The following is a 23,111-nucleotide window of genomic DNA, read 5'->3' on the forward strand; positions in this document are numbered from 1 at the left end:
GAGAGAGTTTAGATCCAGAGGACACAGTTTTAGAATAGAAGGACATCCCTTTAGAACACATGAGGATGATTTTCTTTAACCAGAGAGTGGTGAATCTGTGGAATTTGTTGTCGCAGATGGCTGTGGAGGCCAAGTCTTTGGGTATATTTAACGCAGAGGTTGAAAGGTCCTTGATTAGTAAGAATGTCAAAAGTTACAGGGAGAAGGCAGGAGGACCAATAGTGGAGCAGGCTTAATGTGCCAAATAGCATAATTCTGCTCCTACGTCAATGGTATTTAGGCTTTCTTTGTCTTAAAATGAAATTATCGTCACTGGAAATTAAAGAATCCACTATACCTGTCTGATTAACTGCACTTTCTGTACAATTACATCGAGTATTTTCTTCTTGTGTAATTCATGTCACAGCAAAGTATTTCCCAGCTATCACCACTTAGTTATCTTGCTAGAAATTGTTTGTGAAATAAGCGTTTGGGAACCGTATTTAAATAGAAAAGAACTCTCACTGGATGGTTGTGCCTGGTGTCTTGACAAAAATTAGCCCTTTAAGGAACAGCAAGTTTTATTCTTAACTGCAGCTGTGGTTTACAACCATCCCCCATCTTCAATTTGTGTTTCAGCTATCGCACTTGCGATGGATCGCGATGGTTCAAGTGGCGGGGTGATTCGTCTCGCAGCCATCACTGAGAAAGGAGTCGAACGCAAGGTCATATCTGGCAGCCAGCTACCTTGCTTCACGTCAGCTTGAAGGTGGTGAAGTTCAGCTTTCTGTTTGTGTCGCACCCGAATAGTCCTTTTGTTAAAATATGTTTTAAAGTTCTCTGTGTTATTCCATGTTTCAGACCGTAACATATAACGTAACAAATAAAACTGTGGAGTTGATCAGACTTGTCTGAAATCTGATGCCTGTGTTGAGTCATTTCATTGAAGCCATCTCCCAGTCAATCCAACCAACCTAAGCAGCCCACTGGAGGAGCTTGGTCAGTCTGCGTGGGGAGATCTGTGCGTCAGGACAATTACTCACTTCTGCTCCAAGCCCTTCTCTCCCGCCCCCCCCCCCAACGTGCGCACACACCCCTCCTTCACGCTCTCTGCCCCAACACATGCACACAGCCCTCCTTTCTCCTCCCCCCACATCACCTTCACCCTCTCCTCCCAACACAGACAACTCCTGTCCTCTCCCCCAGCGCAGACAACTCCTGTCCTCTCCCCCAGCACAGGCACACACTGACCTCCTTTCTCCTCCCCCCCACACCACCTTCACCCTCTCCTCCCAACACAGACAACTCCTGTCCTCCCCCCAACGCAGACAACTCCTGTCCTCTCCCCAACACAGACAACTCCTGTCCTCTCCCCCAGCGCAGATGACTCCTGTTCTCTCCCCCAGCACAGGCACACACTGACTTCCTTTCTCCTCTGCCTCCTGCACACACACTCACAGCCACTCCTCCTTACCCCTCTCTCCTCGTGCACACACACTCACACACATACTGTCAGATAGGCTCACACACCTCCATACCCCTCCCCTCATGTGCACACAGTCACACCTCCTTGCCCCTCCTCCCCTGACGTACACAGACATACACACACAGACACAGGCCTCACATGCATAGAGAGACACAAAAATCCCTGCATACTGAAACAGACACACCCCCTTCCCCCTTGCACACACACACTCACGGTCTCGGTCTCTGTTTCTGTCTGTCTGTCTCTCTCTCTCTCTCTCTCTCTCTCTCTCTCTCTCTCTCTCTCTCTCTCTCTCTGTCTCTCTCTGTCTGTCTGTCTGTCTCTCTCTCTCTCTCTCCTCCCCCCCCCCCCCACACACAGAGGTTTCAGTTTGTCATTTGTCTCTCGTCCACCACCCTCTAACGTGCCTAGTGCACGGCAGGGGATGCATTGAGACCTACCTTGCCGTTTCTCTGCCCGAGTGCGGTTCTCTTCAATATTAACGTCAATTCCAGTCCACAAGCGTAAAGGAGAACTTTTAACTATTTCTTTAATTGTTACTCCAGATCTGATGCTGCACAAAGGAAGACACAACAAGATAAAAAAAAATTAAAGAATAAATGTAAATACATCAACATCATCATTATGTGCCATGTGGTATGATGTGGGTCTTTCCATGACCATGATTGTTCTTGGTAAATATTTCTACAGAAGTGGTTTGCCATTGCCGCCTACTGGGCAGTGTCTTTACAGGACGGGTGATCCCAGTCATTATCAATACTCTTCAGAGATTGTCTGGCGTCAGTGGTCGCATAACCAGGACTTATGATATGCACCGGCTTTAGTAGAGGCATGTCTTCATTCCATCACCCAAATAAATACATCTGATAGTTTTTATACACACAGTGATTGTATATGTATAAAGTGACGGTAGGTACATGAGGAAATGATAAAAGTAGTGGTGGTTGGGGGTGTGGAGGGGTGGGTTAGTGGGTGGAGGTGTTGATGGGCCTTAGAGCTTGGGATAGTGCTTCTGAGCCTGGTGGTCCTGTTGTGGGTGCTGTGTTACCTCCCCCTGATGGGAGTGGGATGAGCTGGGTGGGAGGGATACTGCTGGTCTTTTCTCAGCACCTTCCTGTGTGTTTGTTCTTGATGCCGTTGGGCAGTTTTGTCTCCCTGTCCGCTACAGAACAGTGTCTGTACCATGCAGTGATGCAGCTTGTTCTGATGCATCTGCACAAGGAGCTGTGCATGGTCCAGCTCTCTTCAGTTTCCTCAGGAAGTAAAATTCCAGGTGCATTTATTATCAAAGCACGTTCGCATATGTCACCATTTACAACACTGAGATTGGATTTCTTGCGGGCATACTCAGTAAATCCATGGAATAATAACCATAACAGGAACAATGAAAGACCGCACCAATTTTGCAGTTCAGCCAGAGAGCAGAAGACCGCAGACTGCAAATAAATAATAATAAATATATAACAATATGTATCGAGAACATAGGATGAAGAGTTTGAAAATGTGGAAATATTTCAATGTTTTAATACCCTCGTCCAACACAATTATTCGTCTAAATATTGACAGTTGTCATCCCAATCTCCGCCTCCTTTGCAGGAGGAAGGCCCTCGTCTGAAGTTTATCCTCTGTCCTGGACTCGCCTTGATTCTACCATCTATTTTTTCGCCATCTGAGGGCTTCAATGTCAAACCCCTGCAAAGCCGGGAGTTAATCCTGTGCTGTGATGAATCGCCACGACAGAGAAGGAGCGAAGGTTGGCGACAGTCCCCGGTAGATGCTCGTACGACTCCAGGATCAGAGAGTTCACTGCGGTCTGAGAGAGTTCACCGAGGGCTGAGCCCCAGTATCTGAGAGTGGGCTCTCCGCGACCCCGGCCTCTCGGAAGAGAGATCTCTGCGGACGGCCAGCGTCTGGAGGCGATCTTTGCTAATTTCCAGTATCCGGCGTTTCCGACACATCAACAAGTGAATTCTCTGCAGACCCAAAACCTCCCGCCAATCCTTCCCCGCTCTTTAAAGCAACTCACGTTGCTTGTAGCAATTTATTAATGAGAAAATTCGAGTGAGCGCAGAAGGTTAAAAACTTTATCCAGAGTCGGATGAGTCTCCAGCGATGTCTGACAATGGAATGGGCTTCTTGCCTTTTGATAAACCAATCTTTGCTCCCATCCCTGCGCGTCTTGGTGGCCGGAGGATTTATCGATGTGATGGATAAGGGAGGAGCTCATTACCGATCCTTGACTAAAGTTTCCATAGCCCCGGATTAAGTCGATTTTCAGTAGAAACTCAACGCACCAGGAGAGCGAAACAGACACAAACTGCCGCGCAGCCGCCTGTTGCAAAGTGGCGAGCGGATTACTGAGGATTTGCCCTTTATAGAGTGGCCGAGAATGTAATTTCAACAGAGAATCATTCGATTCAGGGCGTTTCCAGAGAAACCGCTTTGTTGACCGGGGATTTCGTTTAATTCGCGATCTGTGCCCTGTTGCGTTAAACCCCGGAGCACACCCCGTAGCCGGAGTTGAAAGCATCCGCCGGAGTCTGGGCGTTTGCCGTTGTGTTTCGCAACAGGAAAGAGCCAATGAACTTCAGCCCCCGCTCGTGAGGCTGGCGTGAAAGGGGTTCAGCTTCAAAGTTCAGGGATGTTGAAACCGATTGTTTCGGGATTGGATTATCGCAGAGTTCTGATCTCATTACCCACAAAAAATAATATTAATCCAACCTAATATCTCAGGGGATAATTCCAGCCATCCTAGCGGTGCGTAAATAATTATCTAATCAGTAGCTGGTAGGCGGATCCTGAATCTCAGAATTTTCTCCAAAAAAAATCTCTTTGCACGCCTGAACATGGGGTTTAATAAAAAAAACCAATCGTCACTTCCTCTCTGTAATGACCAGAAGCCACTTACGCCTAAAACCCCGGAATGGGGAAAAAAGTCTTAGAGAAAGATCAGTTTTCTGTCCAGGAATTGGTAGACAGAAGGGTCAGTGTTGGGGATAACAGGATATTATGAAAGAGGGGCTGATAGAGGGAGAAAGAGTGCTGGTCAGGTGGGTAGACAGATCCAAACTGTGCACAGAGATGTGTAAAACTTTCTTTAACCCTGAACCAATTGCTCGGCCTCTCCAACTTGGAATGACCTGAGAACTGACGTTGATCCTGGCCCCTCCATCTAAAATCGAGGTAACTTTTTTGCAGAGTTATGATTTGCAGAATCACTTTGGAGAGCCATAGAGCACTACAGCACAAAACAGGCACTTCGGCCCATCTAGTGCATGCTGGCCTAGTCTGCCTAGTCCTATCTACCGGTACCAGGACTATAGCCCTACCTCTCCCATTCATGTACCTATCCAAACTTCTCCAAAATATTGCACTTAACATCAAATCCACTAGCAGCTTGTCCACTCTTGCACCACCTCCTGAACCCCTTCGAGTTTCCCTTAAATATTTCACCTTTCACCCTTAACATGCAACCTCTAGTTCTAGTCTCACCCAGACTGAAGGGGGAAGCCTGTTTGCATTCTCACTACCTACACCGCTATCAAATCGTCCCTCATTCTCTCTGTCCCAGTGAATAAACTCCTAACCTGTTTTACTTTTCCCTGTAGCTCAGGTGCTTAAGTCCTGGGAACATCCTGGTGAATTTTCTCTGCATGCTTTCAACCTTACTGACCTCTTTCCTGTAGGTAGGCGACCAGAACTACACACAATACTCCAAACCCAACCTCACCAGCGCCTTGCACAACTCCAGCATAACATCCTAACTCCTGTACTCAATGGCCAAGTTTATGAAGAGCAATGTGCTAACAACTCTCTTTACAACCCTCAAGGAATAATTGATCTGTGTTCCCAGATCCCTCTGTTCTACCACACTCCCCAATGCCCTGTCTCTCACTGTGTAAGACCTACCCTGGTTTGTCGTCCCAAAGAGCAACACCTCACACTTAAATCCCGTCTGCCATTTTTCAGCCCAGTTTTCCAGCTGGTCAATAGTCAATAGGTGCAGGAGTAGGCCATTTGGCCCTTTGAGCTAGCACCACCATTCACTGTGATCATGGCTGATCATCCACAATCAGTACCCTGTTCCTGCCTTCTCCCCATATCCCTTGACTCCACTATCTTTAAGAGCTCTATCTAACTCTTTCTAAAAGAATCCAGAGAATTGGCCTCCACTGCCTTCTGAGGCAGAGCATTCCACAGAACCACAACCCTCTGTGTGAAAAAGTTTTTCCTCAACTCCATTCTAAATGGTCTACCCCTTATTCTTAAACTGTGGCATCTGGTTCTGAACTCCCCCAACGTCGGGAACATGTTTCCTGCCTCTAGCGTGTCCAATCCCTTAATAATCTTATATGTTTCAATCAGATCCCTTCTCATCTTTCTAAATTCCAGTGTATACAACCCCAGTTGCTCCAATCTTTTAACATATGACATTCCTGCCATCCCTGGAATTAACCTCGTGAAACTACGCTGCACTCGCTCCATAGCAAGAATGTGCTTCCTCAAATTTGGAGACCAGAACTGCACACAATACTCCAGGTGGGGCCTCACCAGGGCCTTGTACAACTGCTGAAGGACCTCTTTGCTCCTATACTCAACTCCCCTTGTAATGAAGGCCAACATGCCATTAGCTTTCTTCACTGCCTGCTGTACCTGCATGCTTACTTTCAGTGACTGATGAACAAGGACACCCAGAGCTCGTTGTTCTTCCACTTTTCCTAACTTGACATCATTCAGATAGTAATCTGCCTTCCTGTTCTTGCCATCAAAGTGGATAACCTCACATTTATCCACATTAAACTGCATCTGCCCACTCACCCAATCTGTCCAAGTCACCCTGTGTTCTCATAACATCCTCCTCACCTTTCACACTGCCACCCAGCTTTGTGTCATCTGCAAATTTGCTAATGTTACTTTTAATCCCTTCATCTAAATCATTAATGTATATTGTAACTAGCTGCGGTCCCAGCACCGAGCCTTGTGGTACCCCACTAGTCACTGCCTGCCATTCTGAAAAGGACCCGTTAATCCCTACTCTTTGTTTCCTGTCTGCCAACCAATTTTCTATCCATGTCAGTACCCTACCCCCAATACCATGTGCTCTAATTTTGCCCACTAACCTCCTATGTGGTCCAGATCCTGCTGTAAGCTTTGCAAACTTTCTTCACTGTCCCCAGTTTTGGTGTTATCCACAAACTTGCTGTTCCAGTTTACCACATCAGTGATATTGATGACAAACTTCAGAGCACCAGAACCGATCCCTACGGCATTCCGCTAGTCACAGGCCCACGGTCAGAGAGACAACCACTCTCTGGCTTCTCCCGCTAAGCCAACGTTGAATCCATTTACTACCTCATCCTGAGTGACAAGTGACTGAACCTCCTGGACCAGCCACCTACTCCTGATGTCAGGCTCACGGGCCTATAATTTTCCACCCTATCCTTGGTGTCATTATTAAACGACAGAACAATATTAGCTATCGTCCAATCCTCCCTGGTGTGAAGGAGGCTTGAAGGTGACCTTACAGAGATTTATAAAATTATGAATGGTGGAGGGGGTCAGAGTCCTTTTTCCACAGGGTAGGCAAGTGTAAAGTTAAAGGTTACAGTTTTAAGATGAGAGTGGTAGATGTGCTTGGGAACTTTTTCACACAGTGTTTGATGACTATATGGAGTGAGCTGTGAGGGGAAGTGGTAAAGTATGTTGCTTAAAAGACATTAGAAACATAGAAACATAGAAAATAGGTGCAGGAGTAGGCCATTCGGCCCTTCGAGCCTGCACCGCCATTCAGTATGATCATGGCTGATCATCCAACTCAAAACCCTGTACCTGCCTTCTCTCCATACCCCCGATCCCTTTAGCCACAAGGGCCATATCTCACTCCCTCTTAAATATAGCCAATGAACTGGGCTCAACTGTTTCCTGTGGCAGAGAATTCCACAGATTCACCACTCTCTGTGTGAAGAAGTTTTTCCTAATCTCGGTCCTAAAAGGCCTCCCCTTTATCCTCGAACTGTGACCCTTTGTTCTGGACTTCCCCAACATCGGGAACAATCTTCCAGCATCTAGCCTGTCCAATCCCTTTAGGATTTTATACGTTTCAATCAGATCCCCCCTCAATCTTCTAAATTCCAACGAGTATAAGCCTAGTTCATCCAGTCTTTCATCATATGAAAGTCCTGCCATCCCAGGAATCAATCTGGTGAACCCTCTATGGCAAGGATGTCTTTCCTCAGATTAGGGGACCAAAACTGCACACAATACTCCAGGTGTGGTCTCACCAAGGCCTTGTACAACTGCAGTAGTACCTCCCTGCTCCTGTACTCGAATCCTCTTGCTATAAATGCCAGCATACCATTCGCCTTTTTCACTGCCTGCTGTACCTGCATGCCCACTTTCAATGACTGGTGTATAATGACACCCAGGTCTCGTTGCACCTCCCCTTTTCCTAATCGGCCACCATTCAGATAATAATCTGTTTTCCTATTTTTGCCATCAAAGTGGATAACTTCACATTTATCCACGTCAAATTGCATCTGCCATGAATTTGCCCACTCGCCTAACCTATCCAAGTCACCCTAAATCCTCTTAGCATCCTGCTCACAGCTAACACTGCCGCCCAGCTTCGTGTCATCCGCAAACTTGGAGATGCTGCATTTAATTCCCTCATCCAAGTCATTAATATATATTGTAAACAACTGGGGTCCCAGCACTGAGCCTTGCGGTACCCCACTAGTCACTGCCTGCCATTCTGAAAAGGTCCCATTTATTCCCACTCTTTGCTTCCTGTCTGCCAACCAATTCTATATCCAAATCAATGCCTTACCCCCAATACCGTGTGCTTTAAGTTTGCACACTAATCTCCTGTGTGGGACCTTGTCAAAAGCCTTTTGAAAATCCAAATATACCACATCCACTGGTTCTTCCCTATCCACTCTACTAGTTACATCCTCAAAAAATTCTATGAGATTCGTCAGACATGATTTTCCTTTCACAAATCCATGCTGACTTTGTCCGATGATTTCACCGCTTTCCAAATGTGCTGTTATCACATCTTTGATAACTGACTCCAGCAGTTTCCCCACCACCAATGTCAGGCTAACTGGTCTATAATTCCCTGGTTTCTCCCTCCCTCCTTTTTTAAAAAGTGGGGTTACATTAGCCACCCTCTAATCCTCAGGAACTAGTCCAGAATCTAACGAGTTTTGAAAAATTATCACTAATGCATCCACTATTTCTTGGGCTACTTCCTTAAGCACCCTGGGATGCAGACCATCTGGCCCTGGGGATTTATCTGCCTTAATCCCTTCAATTTACCTAACACCATTTCCCTGCTAACATGTATTTCCCTCAGTTCCTCCATCTCACTGGACCCTCTGTCCCCTACTATTTCCGGAAGATTATTTATGTCCTCCTTAGTGAAGACAGAACCAAAGTAATTATTCAATTGGTCTGCCATGTCCTTGCTCCCCATAATCAATTCACCTGTTTCTGTCTGTAGGGGACCTACATTTGCCTTAACCAATCTTTTTCTTCTCATATATCTATAAAAGCTTTTACAGTCAGTTTTTATGTTCCCTGCTAGTTTTCTCTCATAATCTTTTTTCCCCTTCCTAATTAAGCCCTTTGTCCTCCTCTGCTGGACTCTGAATTTCTCCCTGTCCTCAGGTGAGCCACTTTTTCTGGCTAATTTGTATGCTTCTTCTTTGGAATTGATACTAGGGCAGGTTTGGAGCAAGGATCCTTAACCTTTTTAGGCCATAAACTCCTTTGTCAGTCCAGTGAGGCCTAGGAACCCCTTTGTCAGTCCGGTGAGGCCTAGGAACCCCTTTGTCAGTCCAGTGAGGCCTGTGGACCCGTTTGTCAGTCTGGTGAGGCCTGTGGACCCGTTTGTCAGCCCGGTGAGGCCTGTGGACCCCTTTGTCAGTCCGGTGAGGCCTGTGGACCCGTTTGTCAGTCCGGTGAGGCCTGTGGACCCCTTTGTCAGGCTGGTGAGGCCTAGGGACCCCTTTGTCAGTCTGGTGAGGCCTAGGGACCCCTTTGTCAGTCTGGTGAAACTTACAGATCTCTTCTCAGAATAATGTATTTAAATATATAAAATAAAATACATAAGATTACAATAAAGCAATTACATTGAAATACAGTTATCAAAATATAAAAAAAAACAACAAATTTGTGATATAGTAATATATCTGCCTTTCTACTAACACATTAAACAACAAGACCATACATTTAAAATATAGGCAAGTTAAAATTCAATTTTATTTTTATAGACATATCAGTGTGAAGACTGAGTAAGAACATTAAACTGTGTCTGTGTCTGTGTGTTGGGGTGGGGTGGTCTTTGACAAAGCAACATGCATGTCTTGTCGGACATTGAATGCAGGGCTGCCCGCTAGTTAGCCAGCTAAGTCGCACGAGCATCTGCAGAGAGGAAGACTGTGAACACGTTCGATATAACGTTGGTTCTAACAAGGATTGTAATTTCCAGGCTGTGATGAGCATGATGTAAATGACATTTTGAGATATTTATAACAGCTGAAATGTGATATGAAAATATCTGTGATTTCTATTGGTGGAAAAAGTCATGGATAGTGATACCATTACTCTGGTTTGTTGCCCACGTTCATCGTTGAGGAAAATGCTACATTTCATTTAGAGGTTAGTGAAAATAAAAGTGTAGATCTTTCCCATCCAAGCTCAGAAACCCCCTGGTATGTATGCAGAGAGGCGTGGGGGCTGCTGAAGGGGGTCTCTGGACCCCGGGTAAGAACCCGTGGTTTAGAGGGACAAGGGCCAAGGAGGAGAAATGAGATGAGCTCAGGACTTGATATGCATGACTTGTACATGCTGTGTAAATCTTGGCAACAAATCTCACACCCTGTGCCCGTGATATTAAACCCGAGTCTGATTCTGACTCTTAAGTGATTTGAATGGACTCTGGAAAAGGCTTTAACGAGGTTCCGTGTGGGAGACCTGCTTCAAAAGGAGAGATCCAGCACAAAGCTCAATATACATTATTATTCAATATATTAATAATATACACAGTACAACCTCAAGGTCTGTCCCCTTACAGGCAAAGCAAAGAAACCTGAAGGAATCCATTAAAAAAAAACTAACAAACACCCAATGCACAGAGAGAATAAGAGAAAAAACACCAACTTTGCAAACAATAAAAGCAAGCAAATAGTTTTCCGAACTGAAGTCCACGGAAGGAAGTCCAACCAGGGACAGGGAGTGACAGCCTCAGATCAGGGCAGGGCTGAGCAAATGTCACAGAGCAGTGAGCTGAACCCAGCCTGGCCCTCTCCTCAGGCCATGACACCCAGAACACCAAATGACACAGGAGCAGAATTAGGCCATTTGACCCATCGAGTCTGCTCCGCCATTCAATCGTGGCAGATCCTTTTTCCGGCCTTCTTCCCGTAGTCCAGTCCAGAACCTATCAATCTCCACCTTAAATACACCCAATGGCCTGCCCTCCACAGCTACACGTGGCAACAAATTCCACAAATTTTACTAACACATTAAACAACAAGACCATACATTTAAAATATAGGCAAGTTAAAATTCAATTTTATTTTTATAGACATATCACTTATTTTTATTGACAATAAACTGGACTGGTCAAAGAACACTGAGGCTGTCTACAAGAAGGGTCAGAGCCGTCTCTATTTCCTGAGGAGACTGAGGTCCTTTAACATCTGTCGGACGATGCTGAGGATGTTCTATGAGTCTGTGGTGGCCAGTGCTATCATGTTTGCTATTGTGTGCTGGGGCAGCAGGCTGAGGGTGGCAGACACCAACAGAATCAGCAAACTCATTCGTAAGGCCAGTGATGTTGTGGGGATAGAACTGGACTCTCTGACGGTGGTGTCTGAAAAGAGGATGCTGTGTAAGTTGCATGCCATCTTGGTCAATGTCTCCCATCCACTACATAATGTACTGGGTGGGCACAGGAGTACATTCAGCCAGAGACTCATTCCACCGAGATGCAGCACAGAGCGTCGTAGGAAGTCATTTCTGCCTGTGGCCATCAAACTCTACAACTCCTCCCTTGGAGGGTCAGACACCCTGAGCCAATAGACTGGTCCTGGACTTATTTCATAATTTACTGGTATAATTAACATATTACTATTTAACTATTTATTACTATTTTTTCTATTACTAGTTATTATTTCCATGACTATTACTATTTACTAATAGTAGTATTACTATTACTATTTTTATTACTATTTATTATTTATGGTGCAACTGTAATGAAAACCAATTTCCCCCGGGATCAATAAAGTATGACTATGACTATGAAATTCACCACCCTTTGGCTGAAGAAATTTCTCTGCATCTCTATCTTGAAAGTGCCCCCTCTATCCTGAAGCTGTGCCTTGTTGTCCTGGAGTCCCCCACCATGGGAAAGATCCTTTCCACATCTACTCTGTCTAGGCCTTTCAACATTTGAAAGGTTTCAGTGAGATCCCCCCTCATTCTTCTAAATTCCAGCGAGTACAGACCCAGAGGCATTAAACGTTCCTCGTATGATAACCCTTTCATTCCCAGAATCATCCTTGTGAACCTCCCCTCAACCCTCTCCAATGCCAGCACATCTTTTCTTAGACGAGGAGCCCAAAACTGTTCACGATACTCAAGGTGAGGCCTCACCAGTGCCTTATAAAGCCTCAGCATCACATCCCTGCTCTTGTATTCTAGACCTCCTGAAATGAATGCTAACATTGCATTTGCCTTCCTCACCACCAACTCAACCTGCAAGTTAACCTTTAGGGTATTCTGCACATGGACTCCCAAGTCCCATTGCATCTCATATTCCTGGATTTTCTCCCCATTTAGAAAATAGTCCACACTACCAAAGTGCATGACCATGCATTTTCCAACATTGTATTTCATTTACCACTTTCTTGCCCATTCTCCTAATCTGTCTAAGTCCTTTTGCAGCCTACCTGTTTCCTCAACACACTAACCTTCATATCATCTGCAAACTTGGCAACATTTAAATCATTGATATACAGAAGTGGTCCTAACACCAGCCTCTGCAGAACACACCAGTCACTGGCAGCCAACCAGAAAAGGATCCTTTTATTTCCACTCACTGCCTCCTACCAATCAGCCTATGCTCTAACCATGTTAGTAACTTTTCTGCACTACCATGGACTCTTAACTTGCTAAGCAGCCTCATGTATGGAGCCTTGTCAAAGATCTTCTGAAAGTTCAAATAGACAACATCCACTGCATGCTTTTGTCTATCCTATTTGTAATCTGCTCAGAGAATTCCAACAGGTTTGTCAGGCAGGATTTTCCCTGAAGGAAACCATGCTGACTTTGTACTATCTTGTCCTGTGTCACCAAGCACTCCATAACCTCATCCTTAACAATTGACTCTTAACAGCTTCTCAACCACGAGGTCAGGCTAACTGGTCTATAATTTCCTTTCTGCTGCCTTCCCCCTTTCTTAAAGAGTGGAGTGACATTTTCAATTTTTCAGTCCTCTGGCATAATGCCAGAGTCTAATGATTTTTCGAAGATATTTACAAATGCCTCCACAATCTCTTTCAGAACCCTAGCGTGCAGTTCACCTAGCCCAGGTGACTTATGTACCCCTAGGACTTTCAGCTTTTTGAGTAATAGTAACTGAACTTACTTCTCTTCCTTCAGACTCTTCAACACCTGGCACACTGCTAATGTCTTCCACAGTGAAGACTGATGTAAAATACTCATTTAGTTCATCAGCCATCTCCTGTCCCTCGTTATTTCTCCGGCCTCATTTTCTAGCAGTCCTATATTTACCGTCATCTCCCTTTTATTGTTTTACATACTTGAAAAAGTTTTTATTATCCACTTTGATATTGTTTGCTAGCTTGCCTTCATATTTCATCTTTTCCCTCCTGATGATTCTTTTAGTTGCTCTCTGTAGGGTGTTTAAAAGCTTCCCAACCCTCTGTCTTACCGCTAAATTTAGTTTTTCTGTATGCTTTCTCTTTTGCTTTTACATTAGCTTTGACGTTCCTTGTCAGCCATGCCCTGACCTTTTCAATCTGGCTGGGAGCTTAAGTCGTCCAAACGCTGGATTCTGTTGCTTCGATACACTTTGGTGCCTGGACCCTGCCGTGCTGATTGGTCCTGGAGCCGACCTTCCAGACTGGCAAACCGACCTGGTGATAGGAGCCAGGCATAATGGGGGGAGTTTGTTCTTGCAATTGCTCGCCTGTGACCTGTGGTTCCCATGGGGACACACTGTAATCGCTCTGTGCAGATCATCCACACTATAAACCCACTGTGTGGGTTATCTATGTAATAATCTCTCTGTGTGTCAAATATCTCTTCCTCTGGATCACATGATCAGTAATCCATTTGAACCAAATACCTGCTCAGTGATCTCTCTCGGGAGAATACCTCTATTGTTTCTTTATGGTCTATAGGCCCAATAATCGGTGAGGAATATCTGTGTGGTGAACCTCCTAAATTGTGAATTCAGTCGACTGCATCATGTTCCCTAGCCGTCCCAGCAACCAGGACATCTTCAAGGAGCGACGCCTCGAAAGATACACCCCCATCAGCCGGGACAGGCCTCTTCTCATTGTTACCATCAAGGAGGAGGTACAGGAGCCTGAAGACACACACTCAGCAATTCAGGACCAACTTCCTCCCCTCTGCCGTCGGATTTCTGAATGGACAATGAACCCATGAACACCAACTCACTACTATTTTATTTCTAGTTTTACCCTAATTATCTAATTTAACTATATGTATACACTTCTTACGGTAATGCACAGATTTTATTATGTACTTGCATGTACTGCAGCCGTATGACAAATTTCACATTTGCCAGTGATATTAAACCTGATTGTAACTCTATGAATATTATAAAAACTTTGGGTGAAATCCCTCTGCAATAAGTTCTATGTCTGGAATATGCTCGCAGTACAATCCCTGAGCAGAATATCTGTACAGCAGTGTTTCTGGCTAGTTGGCGCTGTATGTGGAACACGCATACAGGATTAGATTTATGTCCAACAACTGCAGTGACAAATGACTGCTGAGGTTCCAACAGGAGTCTCCCACGAGAGTTCCCTGAAAGAGTGCTAATGCCTGCACAAAACACCAGGTGAACAGGGCACCTCAGGAGGTCAACAGAAATCTTTTGGTTCTGACACTACAAGCACAGTGGCCACAACAAATGAGCATGTGGAAGGCACAAGCTGTCACTGTCCTGTTACTTTCACCTTCTCAATCTCTCAGCAGGCAATGAATCAAGGTCGAGTGTGGGGGTTGGGGTGCTTTAAAGTCACAATGACTTAGAATATATCATTGAACATGGGGGTTTTGCAACTTCCTTCTATTTATTGAGATACAGATCAGAATAGCCCTTCCGGCCCTTTGACCCCCAAACCCAACAAACCCCCAATTTAATCCGAGCCTAATGACGGGACAATTTACAATAACCAATTAACCTACCAACCTGCTCTCTTCTCACTGCGGCCATCAGGAAGAAAGCACAGGAGCCTCAGGACCCACACCGCCAGGTTCAGGAACATTTATTATTGCTCAACCATCAGGCTCTTGACCCAAAGGGGAAAGCTTTACTCAATTTCAAATGCCAGTCCATGAAATGTTCCCACAGCCAATGGACTCACTTTCAAGGACCCTTCATCTCAGTTTCTCAATATCTATTGCTCACGTATTTAGGATTATTATTATTTCTCTCTATATCGATCAGCAGTTTGTTGTCCTTTGCATGCTGCTTCAATACTCAAGTTGCTGTGGCCTTTCATCAATACTTTTGTGGTTTTAAATCTCTTATTGAGTATGCCCACAAGAAACTGAATCACAGGGTTGTATATGGTGACATACAGTTTATGCACTTTGAGAATAAATTTACTTTGAACACTCAACCAGTATGTTTTTTCAATGTGAAGGAAAGCAGAGCACAGAAAGGAAACCCATGCGGTCACGGGGAGAGTGCACAAACTCCTCACAGGAAACCCATGCGGTCATGGGGAGAGTGTTCAAACCCCTCACAGGGGTCACGGGGAGAGTGTACAAACTCCTCACAGGAAACCCACGTGGTCACGGGGAGAGTGCACAAACTCCTCACAGGAAACCCATGCGGTCACGGGGAGAGTGTACAAACTCCTGACAGGAAACCCACTTGGTCACGGGGAGAGTGTACAAACTCCTCACAGGAAACCCACACGGTAACGGGAAGAGTGTACAAACTCCTCACAGGAAACCCACGCAGTCACGGGGAGAGTGCACAAACTCCTCACAGGAAACCCACGTGGTCACGGGGAGAGTGCACAAACTCCTCACAGGAAACCCACACGGTAACGGGAAGAGTGTACAAACTCCTCACAGGAAACCCACGCAGTCACGGGGAGAGTGCACAAACTCCTCACAGGAAACCCACGTGGTCACGGGGAGAGTGCACAAACTCCTCACAGGAAACCCACACGGTAACGGGAAGAGTGTACAAACTCCTCACAGGAAACCCATGCGGTCACGGGGAGAGTATTCAAACCCCTCACAGGGGTCACGGGGAGAGTGTACAAACTCCTCACAGGAAACCCACGTGGTCATGGGGAGAGTGCACAAACTCATCACAAGAAACCCACGCGGTCACGGGGAGAGTGTACAAACCCCTCACAGGAAACCCATGTGGTCATGGGGAGAGTGTACAAACTCCTCACAGGAAACCCACACGGTAACGGGAAGAGTGTACAAACTCCTCACAGGAAACCCACGCAGTCACGGGGAGAGTGCACAAACTCCTCACAGGAAACCCACGTGGTCACGGGGAGAGTGCACAAACTCCTCACAGGAAACCCACACGGTAACGGGAAGAGTGTACAAACTCCTCACAGGAAACCCACGCAGTCACGGGGAGAGTGCACAAACTCCTCACAGGAAACCCACGTGGTCACGGGGAGAGTGCACAAACTCCTCACAGGAAACCCACACGGTAACGGGAAGAGTGTACAAACTCCTCACAGGAAACCCATGCGGTCACGGGGAGAGTATTCAAACCCCTCACAGGGGTCACGGGGAGAGTGTACAAACTCCTCACAGGAAACCCACGTGGTCATGGGGAGAGTGCACAAACTCATCACAAGAAACCCACGCGGTCACGGGGAGAGTGTACAAACCCCTCACAGGAAACCCATGTGGTCATGGGGAGAGTGTACAAATTCCTGACAGGAAACCCACTTGGTCACGGGGAGAGTGTACAAACTCCTCACAGGAAACCCACGTGGTCACGGGGAGAGTGCAGAAACTCCTCACAGGAAACCCACACGGTAACGGGAAGAGTGTACAAACTCCTCACAGGAAACCCACGCAGTCACGGGGAGAGTGCACAAACTCCTCACAGGAAACCCATGCGGTCACGGGGAGAGTATTCAAACCCCTCACAGGAGTCATGGGGAGAGTGTACAAACTCCTCACAGGAAACCCACGTGGTCATGGGGAGAGTGCACAAACTCCTCACAGGAAACCCACACGGTAACGGGAAGAGTGTACAAACTCCTCACAGGAAACCCACGCAGTCACGGGGAGAGTGCACAAACTCCTCACAGGAAACCCATGCGGTCATGGGGAGAGTATTCAAACCCCTCACAGGGGTCATGGGGAGAGTGTACAAACTCCTCACAGGAAACCCACGTGGTCATGGGGAGAGTGCACAAACTCCTCACAGGAAATCCACGCGGTCATGGGGAGAGTGTACAAACTCCTCACAGGAAACCCACGTGGTCACGGGGAGAGTGTACAAACGCCTCACAGGAAACCCACGCGGTCACGGTGAGAGTGTACAAACTCCTCACCAACAAGAAACCCACGCGGTCACGGGGAGAGTGCACAAATTCTCACAGGAAACCCACGCGGTCTCGGGTAGAGAGCACAAACTCCTCACAGGAAACCCACATGGTCACGGGGAGAGTGCACAAACTCCTCACAGGAAATCCATGCGGTCATGGGGAGAGTGAACAAACTCCTCACAGGAAACCCACGCGGTCACAGGGAGAGTGTTCAAACCCCTCACAGGAAACCCACGCAGTCACGGGAAGAGTGTACAAACCCCTCACCCACAAGAAACCCACGTGCTCATGGGGAGAGTGCACAAACATCTCACAGGAAACCTACGCGGACACGGGAATAGTGTATAAACCCCTTACTGGAAACCCACGCGGTCACGGGGTGAGTGTACAAATTCCTGACAGGAAACCTACGCGGTCACGGGGAGAGTGTACAAACTCCAGACCCACAGGAAACCCACGCAGTCACGGGGAGAGTGTACAAACTCCTCACCAACAGGAAACCCACGCGGACACGGGCTGAGTGCACAATCTACTCACAGGAAAACCACCTGGTCACAGGGAGAGTGTTCAAGCCCCTCACAGGAAACCCACGCGGTCACGGGAGAGTGTTCAAACCCCTCACAGGGGTCACGGGGAGAGTGTACAAACTCCTCACAGGAAACCCACGTGGTCATGGGGAGAGTGCACAAACTCATCACAAGAAACCCACGCGGTCACGGGGAGAGTGTACAAACCCCTCACAGGAAACCCATGTGGTCATGGGGAGAGTGTACAAATTCCTGACAGGAAACCCACTTGGTCACGGGGAGAGTGTACAAACTCCTCACAGGAAACCCACGTGGTCACGGGGAGAGTGCAGAAACTCCTCACAGGAAACCCACACGGTAACGGGAAGAGTGTACAAACTCCTCACAGGAAACCCACGCAGTCACGGGGAGAGTGCACAAACTCCTCACAGGAAACCCATGCGGTCACGGGGAGAGTATTCAAACCCCTCACAGGGGTCATGGGGAGAGTGTACAAACTCCTCACAGGAAACCCACGTGGTCATGGGGAGAGTGCACAAACTCCTCACAGGAAACCCACACGGTAACGGGAAGAGTGTACAAACTCCTCACAGGAAACCCACGCAGTCACGGGGAGAGTGCACAAACTCCTCACAGGAAACCCATGCGGTCATGGGGAGAGTATTCAAACCCCTCACAGGGGTCATGGGGAGAGTGTACAAACTCCTCACAGGAAACCCACGTGGTCATGGGGAGAGTGCACAAACTCCTCACAGGAAATCCACGCGGTCATGGGGAGAGTGTACAAACTCCTCACAGGAAACCCACGTGGTCACGGGGAGAGTGTACAAACGCCTCACAGGAAACCCACGCGGTCACGGTGAGAGTGTACAAACTCCTCACCAACAAGAAACCCACGCGGTCACGGGGAGAGTGCACAAATTCTCACAGGAAACCCACGCGGTCTCGGGTAGAGAGCACAAACTCCTCACAGGAAACCCACATGGTCACGGGGAGAGTGCACAAACTCCTCACAGGAAATCCATGCGGTCATGGGGAGAGTGAACAAACTCCTCACAGGAAACCCACGCGGTCACAGGGAGAGTGTTCAAACCCCTCACAGGAAACCCACGCAGTCACGGGAAGAGTGTACAAACCCCTCACCCACAAGAAACCCACGTGCTCATGGGGAGAGTGCACAAACATCTCACAGGAAACCTACGCGGACACGGGAATAGTGTATAAACCCCTTACTGGAAACCCACGCGGTCACGGGGTGAGTGTACAAATTCCTGACAGGAAACCTACGCGGTCACGGGGAGAGTGTACAAACTCCAGACCCACAGGAAACCCACGCAGTCACGGGGAGAGTGTACAAACTCCTCACCAACAGGAAACCCACGCGGACACGGGCTGAGTGCACAATCTACTCACAGGAAAACCACCTGGTCACAGGGAGAGTGTTCAAGCCCCTCACAGGAAACCCACGCGGTCACGGGAGAGTGTTCAAACTCCTCACCCACTGGAAACCCACGCGGTCACGGGGAGAGTGTACAAACCCCTCACCCACTAGAAACCCAAGCAGTCACGGGGAGAGAGCAGAAACATCTCACAGGAAACCCACGCGTTCACGGGGATAGTGTATAAACCCTTCACTGGAAACCCACGCGGTCACAGGGAGAGTGTTCAAATCAATCAAAGTAAACGCACGCGGTCACGGGGAGTGTGTTCAAACACCTCTCCCAGAGGAAACCCACGTGGTCACGGGAAGAGGCTACAAACTCTTCACCCACAGGAAACCCACGCGGTCACTGGGAGAGTGTACAAACCCCTCACAGGAAACCCACGCGGTCACGGGGAGAGTGTACAACCCCCTCACAGCAAACCCACGCGGTCATGGGGAGAGTGTACAAACTCCTCACAGGAACCCCACGCGGTCTCGGGGAGAGTGTTCAAACCTATCACCGGAAACCCACGCGGTCACGGGAAGAGGCTACAAACTCCTCACCCACAGGAAACCCACGCGGTCACGGGAAGAGGCTACAAACTCCTCACCCACAGGAAACCCACGCGGTCACGGGGAGAGTGTACAAACTCCTCACAGGAAACCCACGCGGTCACGGGGAGAGTGTACAAACCCCTCACAGGAAACCCACGCAGTCACGGGGAGAGTGTACAAACTCCTCACAGGAAACCCACGCAGTCACGGGAAGAGTGTACAAACCCCTCACCCACAAGAAACCCACGTGCTCATGGGGAGAGTGCACAAACATCTCACAGGAAACCTACGCGGACACGGGAATAGTGTATAAACCCCTCACTGGAAACCCACGTGGTAACGGGGAGTGTGTACCATCTCCTCATAGGAAACCCACGGGGTCATGGGGAGAGCGTGCAAACTCCTCACCCACAAGAAACCCAAGCAGTCACGGGGAGAGTGTACAAACCCCTCACAGGAAAACCACGTGCTCACGGCGAGAGTGCACAAACATCTCACAGGAAACCCACGCGGTCATGGGGATAGTGTATAAACCCCTCACTTGAAACCCACGCGGTCACGGGGTGAGTGTACAAATTCCTGACAGGAAACCCACGCGGTCACGGGGAGAGTGTACAAACCCCTCACAGGAAACCCACGCAGTCACGGGGAGAGTGTACAAACTCCTCACCCACAAGAAACCCACGTGGTCACGGGGAGAGTGTACAAACTCATCACAGGAAACTCACCCGGTCACGGGGAGAGTGCACAAACTCCTCACCGGAAACCCACGCGGTCACGGGGAGAGTGTGCAAACTACTCACCCACAGGAAACCCACGCGGTCACGGGGAGAGTGTGCAAACCTATCACAGGAAACCAACGCGGTCACGGGGAGAGTGTTCAAATCAATCAAAGGAAACACACGCGGTCACAGGGAGTGTGTTCAAACACCTCACCCTCAGGAAACCCACGTGGTCAGGGGAAGAGTGTACAAACCCCTCACCCACAAGAAACCCACGCGGACTCGGGCAGAGTGCACAAACTCCTCACAGGAAACCCACGCCGTCACGGGGAGAGTGTTCAAACCCCTCACAGGAAACCCACACAGTCACGGAAAGAGAGTAGAAACCCCTCACCCACTGGAAACCGAAGCGTTCACGGGGTGAGTGTACAAACTCCTCACAGGAAGCGCACGTGCCCACCGGGATAGTGTATAAACCCCTCACTGGAAACCCACGCGGTCACGGGGTGAGTGTACAAATTTCTGACAGAAAACCGACGCGGTCACGGTTAGAGTGTACAAACTCTTCATAGGAATCCCACGGGGTCACGGGGAGAGTCTACAAACTCCTCACCACAAGAAACCCACGCGATCACGGGGAGAGTGTACAAACTCTTCACCTGAAAGCCACAGGGTTACGAGGAGAGTGCACAAACCCCTGACAGGAAACACACGCAGTCACGGGGAGTGTGCACAAACTCCTCACAGCAAACCCACGTGGTCACAGGGAGAGTGTATAAACCGCTCACAGGAAACCCACGCGGTCACGGGAAGAGTGTACAAACTCCTCACAGAAAGCCCACGTGGTCACGGGGAGAGTGTTCAAACCCCTCACAGGACACCCACGCGGTTAAGGGGAGAGTGCACAAACTCCTCACAGGACACCCACGCGGTCACGGGGAGAGTGTACAAACTCCTCACAGGAAACCCACGCGGTCACGGGGAGAGCGCAAAAACTCCTCAAAGGAAACCCACGCGGTCACGGGGAGTGTGTACAAACTCCTCACAGGAAACCAACGTGGTCACGGGGAGTGTGTTCAAACGTATCATAGGAAACCCACGCGGTCATGGGGAGAGTGATCAAACGTACCATAGGAAACCAACGCGGTCACGGGGAGAGTGTTCGAATCAATCAAAGTAAACGCACGCGGTCACAGGGAGTGTGTTCAAACACCTGACCTACAGGAAACCCACGTGGTCACGGGAAGAGGCTACAAACTCCTCACCCACATGAAACCCACGCGGTCAAGGGGAGAGTGTACAAACCCCTCACAGAAAACCCACGCGGTTACGGGGAGAGTGTACAAACTCCTCACAGGAAACCCACGCGGTCACGGGAAGAGTGTACAAACCCCTCACAGGAAACCCACGCGGTCACGGGGAGAGTGTACAAACTCCTAACCCACAGGAAACCCATGCAGTCTCGTGGAGAGTCGACAAACTCCTCACCAACAGGAAACCCTCGCGGACACGGGCTGAGTGCACAAACTCCTCACAGGAAACCCAGGCGCTCACGGGGAGAGTGTACAAACCCCTCACAGGAAACCCACGCGGTCACGGGAAGAGCATACAAACCCCTCACCCACAAGAAACCCACGCGGTCACGGGGAGAGTGCACAAACTCCTCACAGGAAACCCATGGTGTCACGGGGAGAGTGTTCAAACCCCTCACAGGAAACCCACGCGATCAAAGGGAGAGTGCACAAATTCCTCACAGGAAAACCACGCGATGACGGGGAGAGGGTTCAAACCCATCACAGGAAACCCACGCGGTCACGGGGAGAGTGTTCAAATCAATCAAAGTAAACGCACGCGGTCACGGGGAGCGTGTTCAAACACCTGACCTACAGGAAACCCACGTGGTCACGGGAAGAGTGTACACACTCCTCACAGGAAACCCAGGCGCTCACGGGGAGAATGTACAAACCCCTCACAGGAAACCCACGCGGTCACGGGAAGAGTGTACAAACCCCTCACCCACAAGAAACCCACGTGCTCATGGGGAGAGTGCACAAACATCTCACAGGAAACCTACGCGGACACGGGAATAGTGTATAAACCCCTCACTGGAAACCCACGTGGTAACGGGGAGTGTGTACCATCTCCTCATAGGAAACCCACGGGGTCATGGGGAGAGCGTGCAAACTCCTCACCCACAAGAAACCCAAGCAGTCACGGGGAGAGTGTACAAACCCCTCACAGGAAACCCACGTGCTCACGGCGAGAGTGCACAAACATCTCACAGGAAACCCACGCGGTCACGGAGATAGTGTATAAACCCCTCACTTGAAACCCACGCGGTCACGGGGTGAGTGTACAAATTCCTGACAGGAAACCCACGCGGTCACGGGGAGAGTGTACAAACCCCTCACAGGAAACCCACGCAGTCACGGGGAGAGTGTACAAACTCCTCACCCACAAGAAACCCACGTGGTCACGGGGAGAGTGCACAAACTCCTCACCGGAAACCCACGCGGTCACGGGGAGAGTGTGCAAACTACTCACCCACAGGAAACCCACGCGGTCACGGGGAGAGTGTGCAAACTACTCACCCAC

General features: G+C 48.6%; 1 protein-coding gene across 2 annotated transcripts in view; it reads left to right on the plus strand.

Annotated features, from left to right (window-relative positions):
- LOC140197905 (proteasome subunit beta type-6-like) overlaps positions 1-901 on the plus strand; it is an 83,776-nt gene extending 82,875 nt beyond the window's left edge. For both annotated transcript variants that reach the window (XM_072258501.1, XM_072258500.1), the window contains exon 6: positions 619-901. In XM_072258501.1, the coding sequence (XP_072114602.1) occupies positions 619-746 (128 nt within the window). In that variant the 3' untranslated portion in view covers positions 747-901. The remainder of the gene's footprint in view (positions 1-618) is intronic.
- The last annotated feature ends 22,210 nt before the right edge of the window (positions 902-23,111 follow it).

This window comes from Mobula birostris, chromosome 5, assembly GCF_030028105.1.
Source record: "Mobula birostris isolate sMobBir1 chromosome 5, sMobBir1.hap1, whole genome shotgun sequence".
NCBI lineage: Eukaryota > Metazoa > Chordata > Chondrichthyes > Myliobatiformes > Myliobatidae > Mobula > Mobula birostris.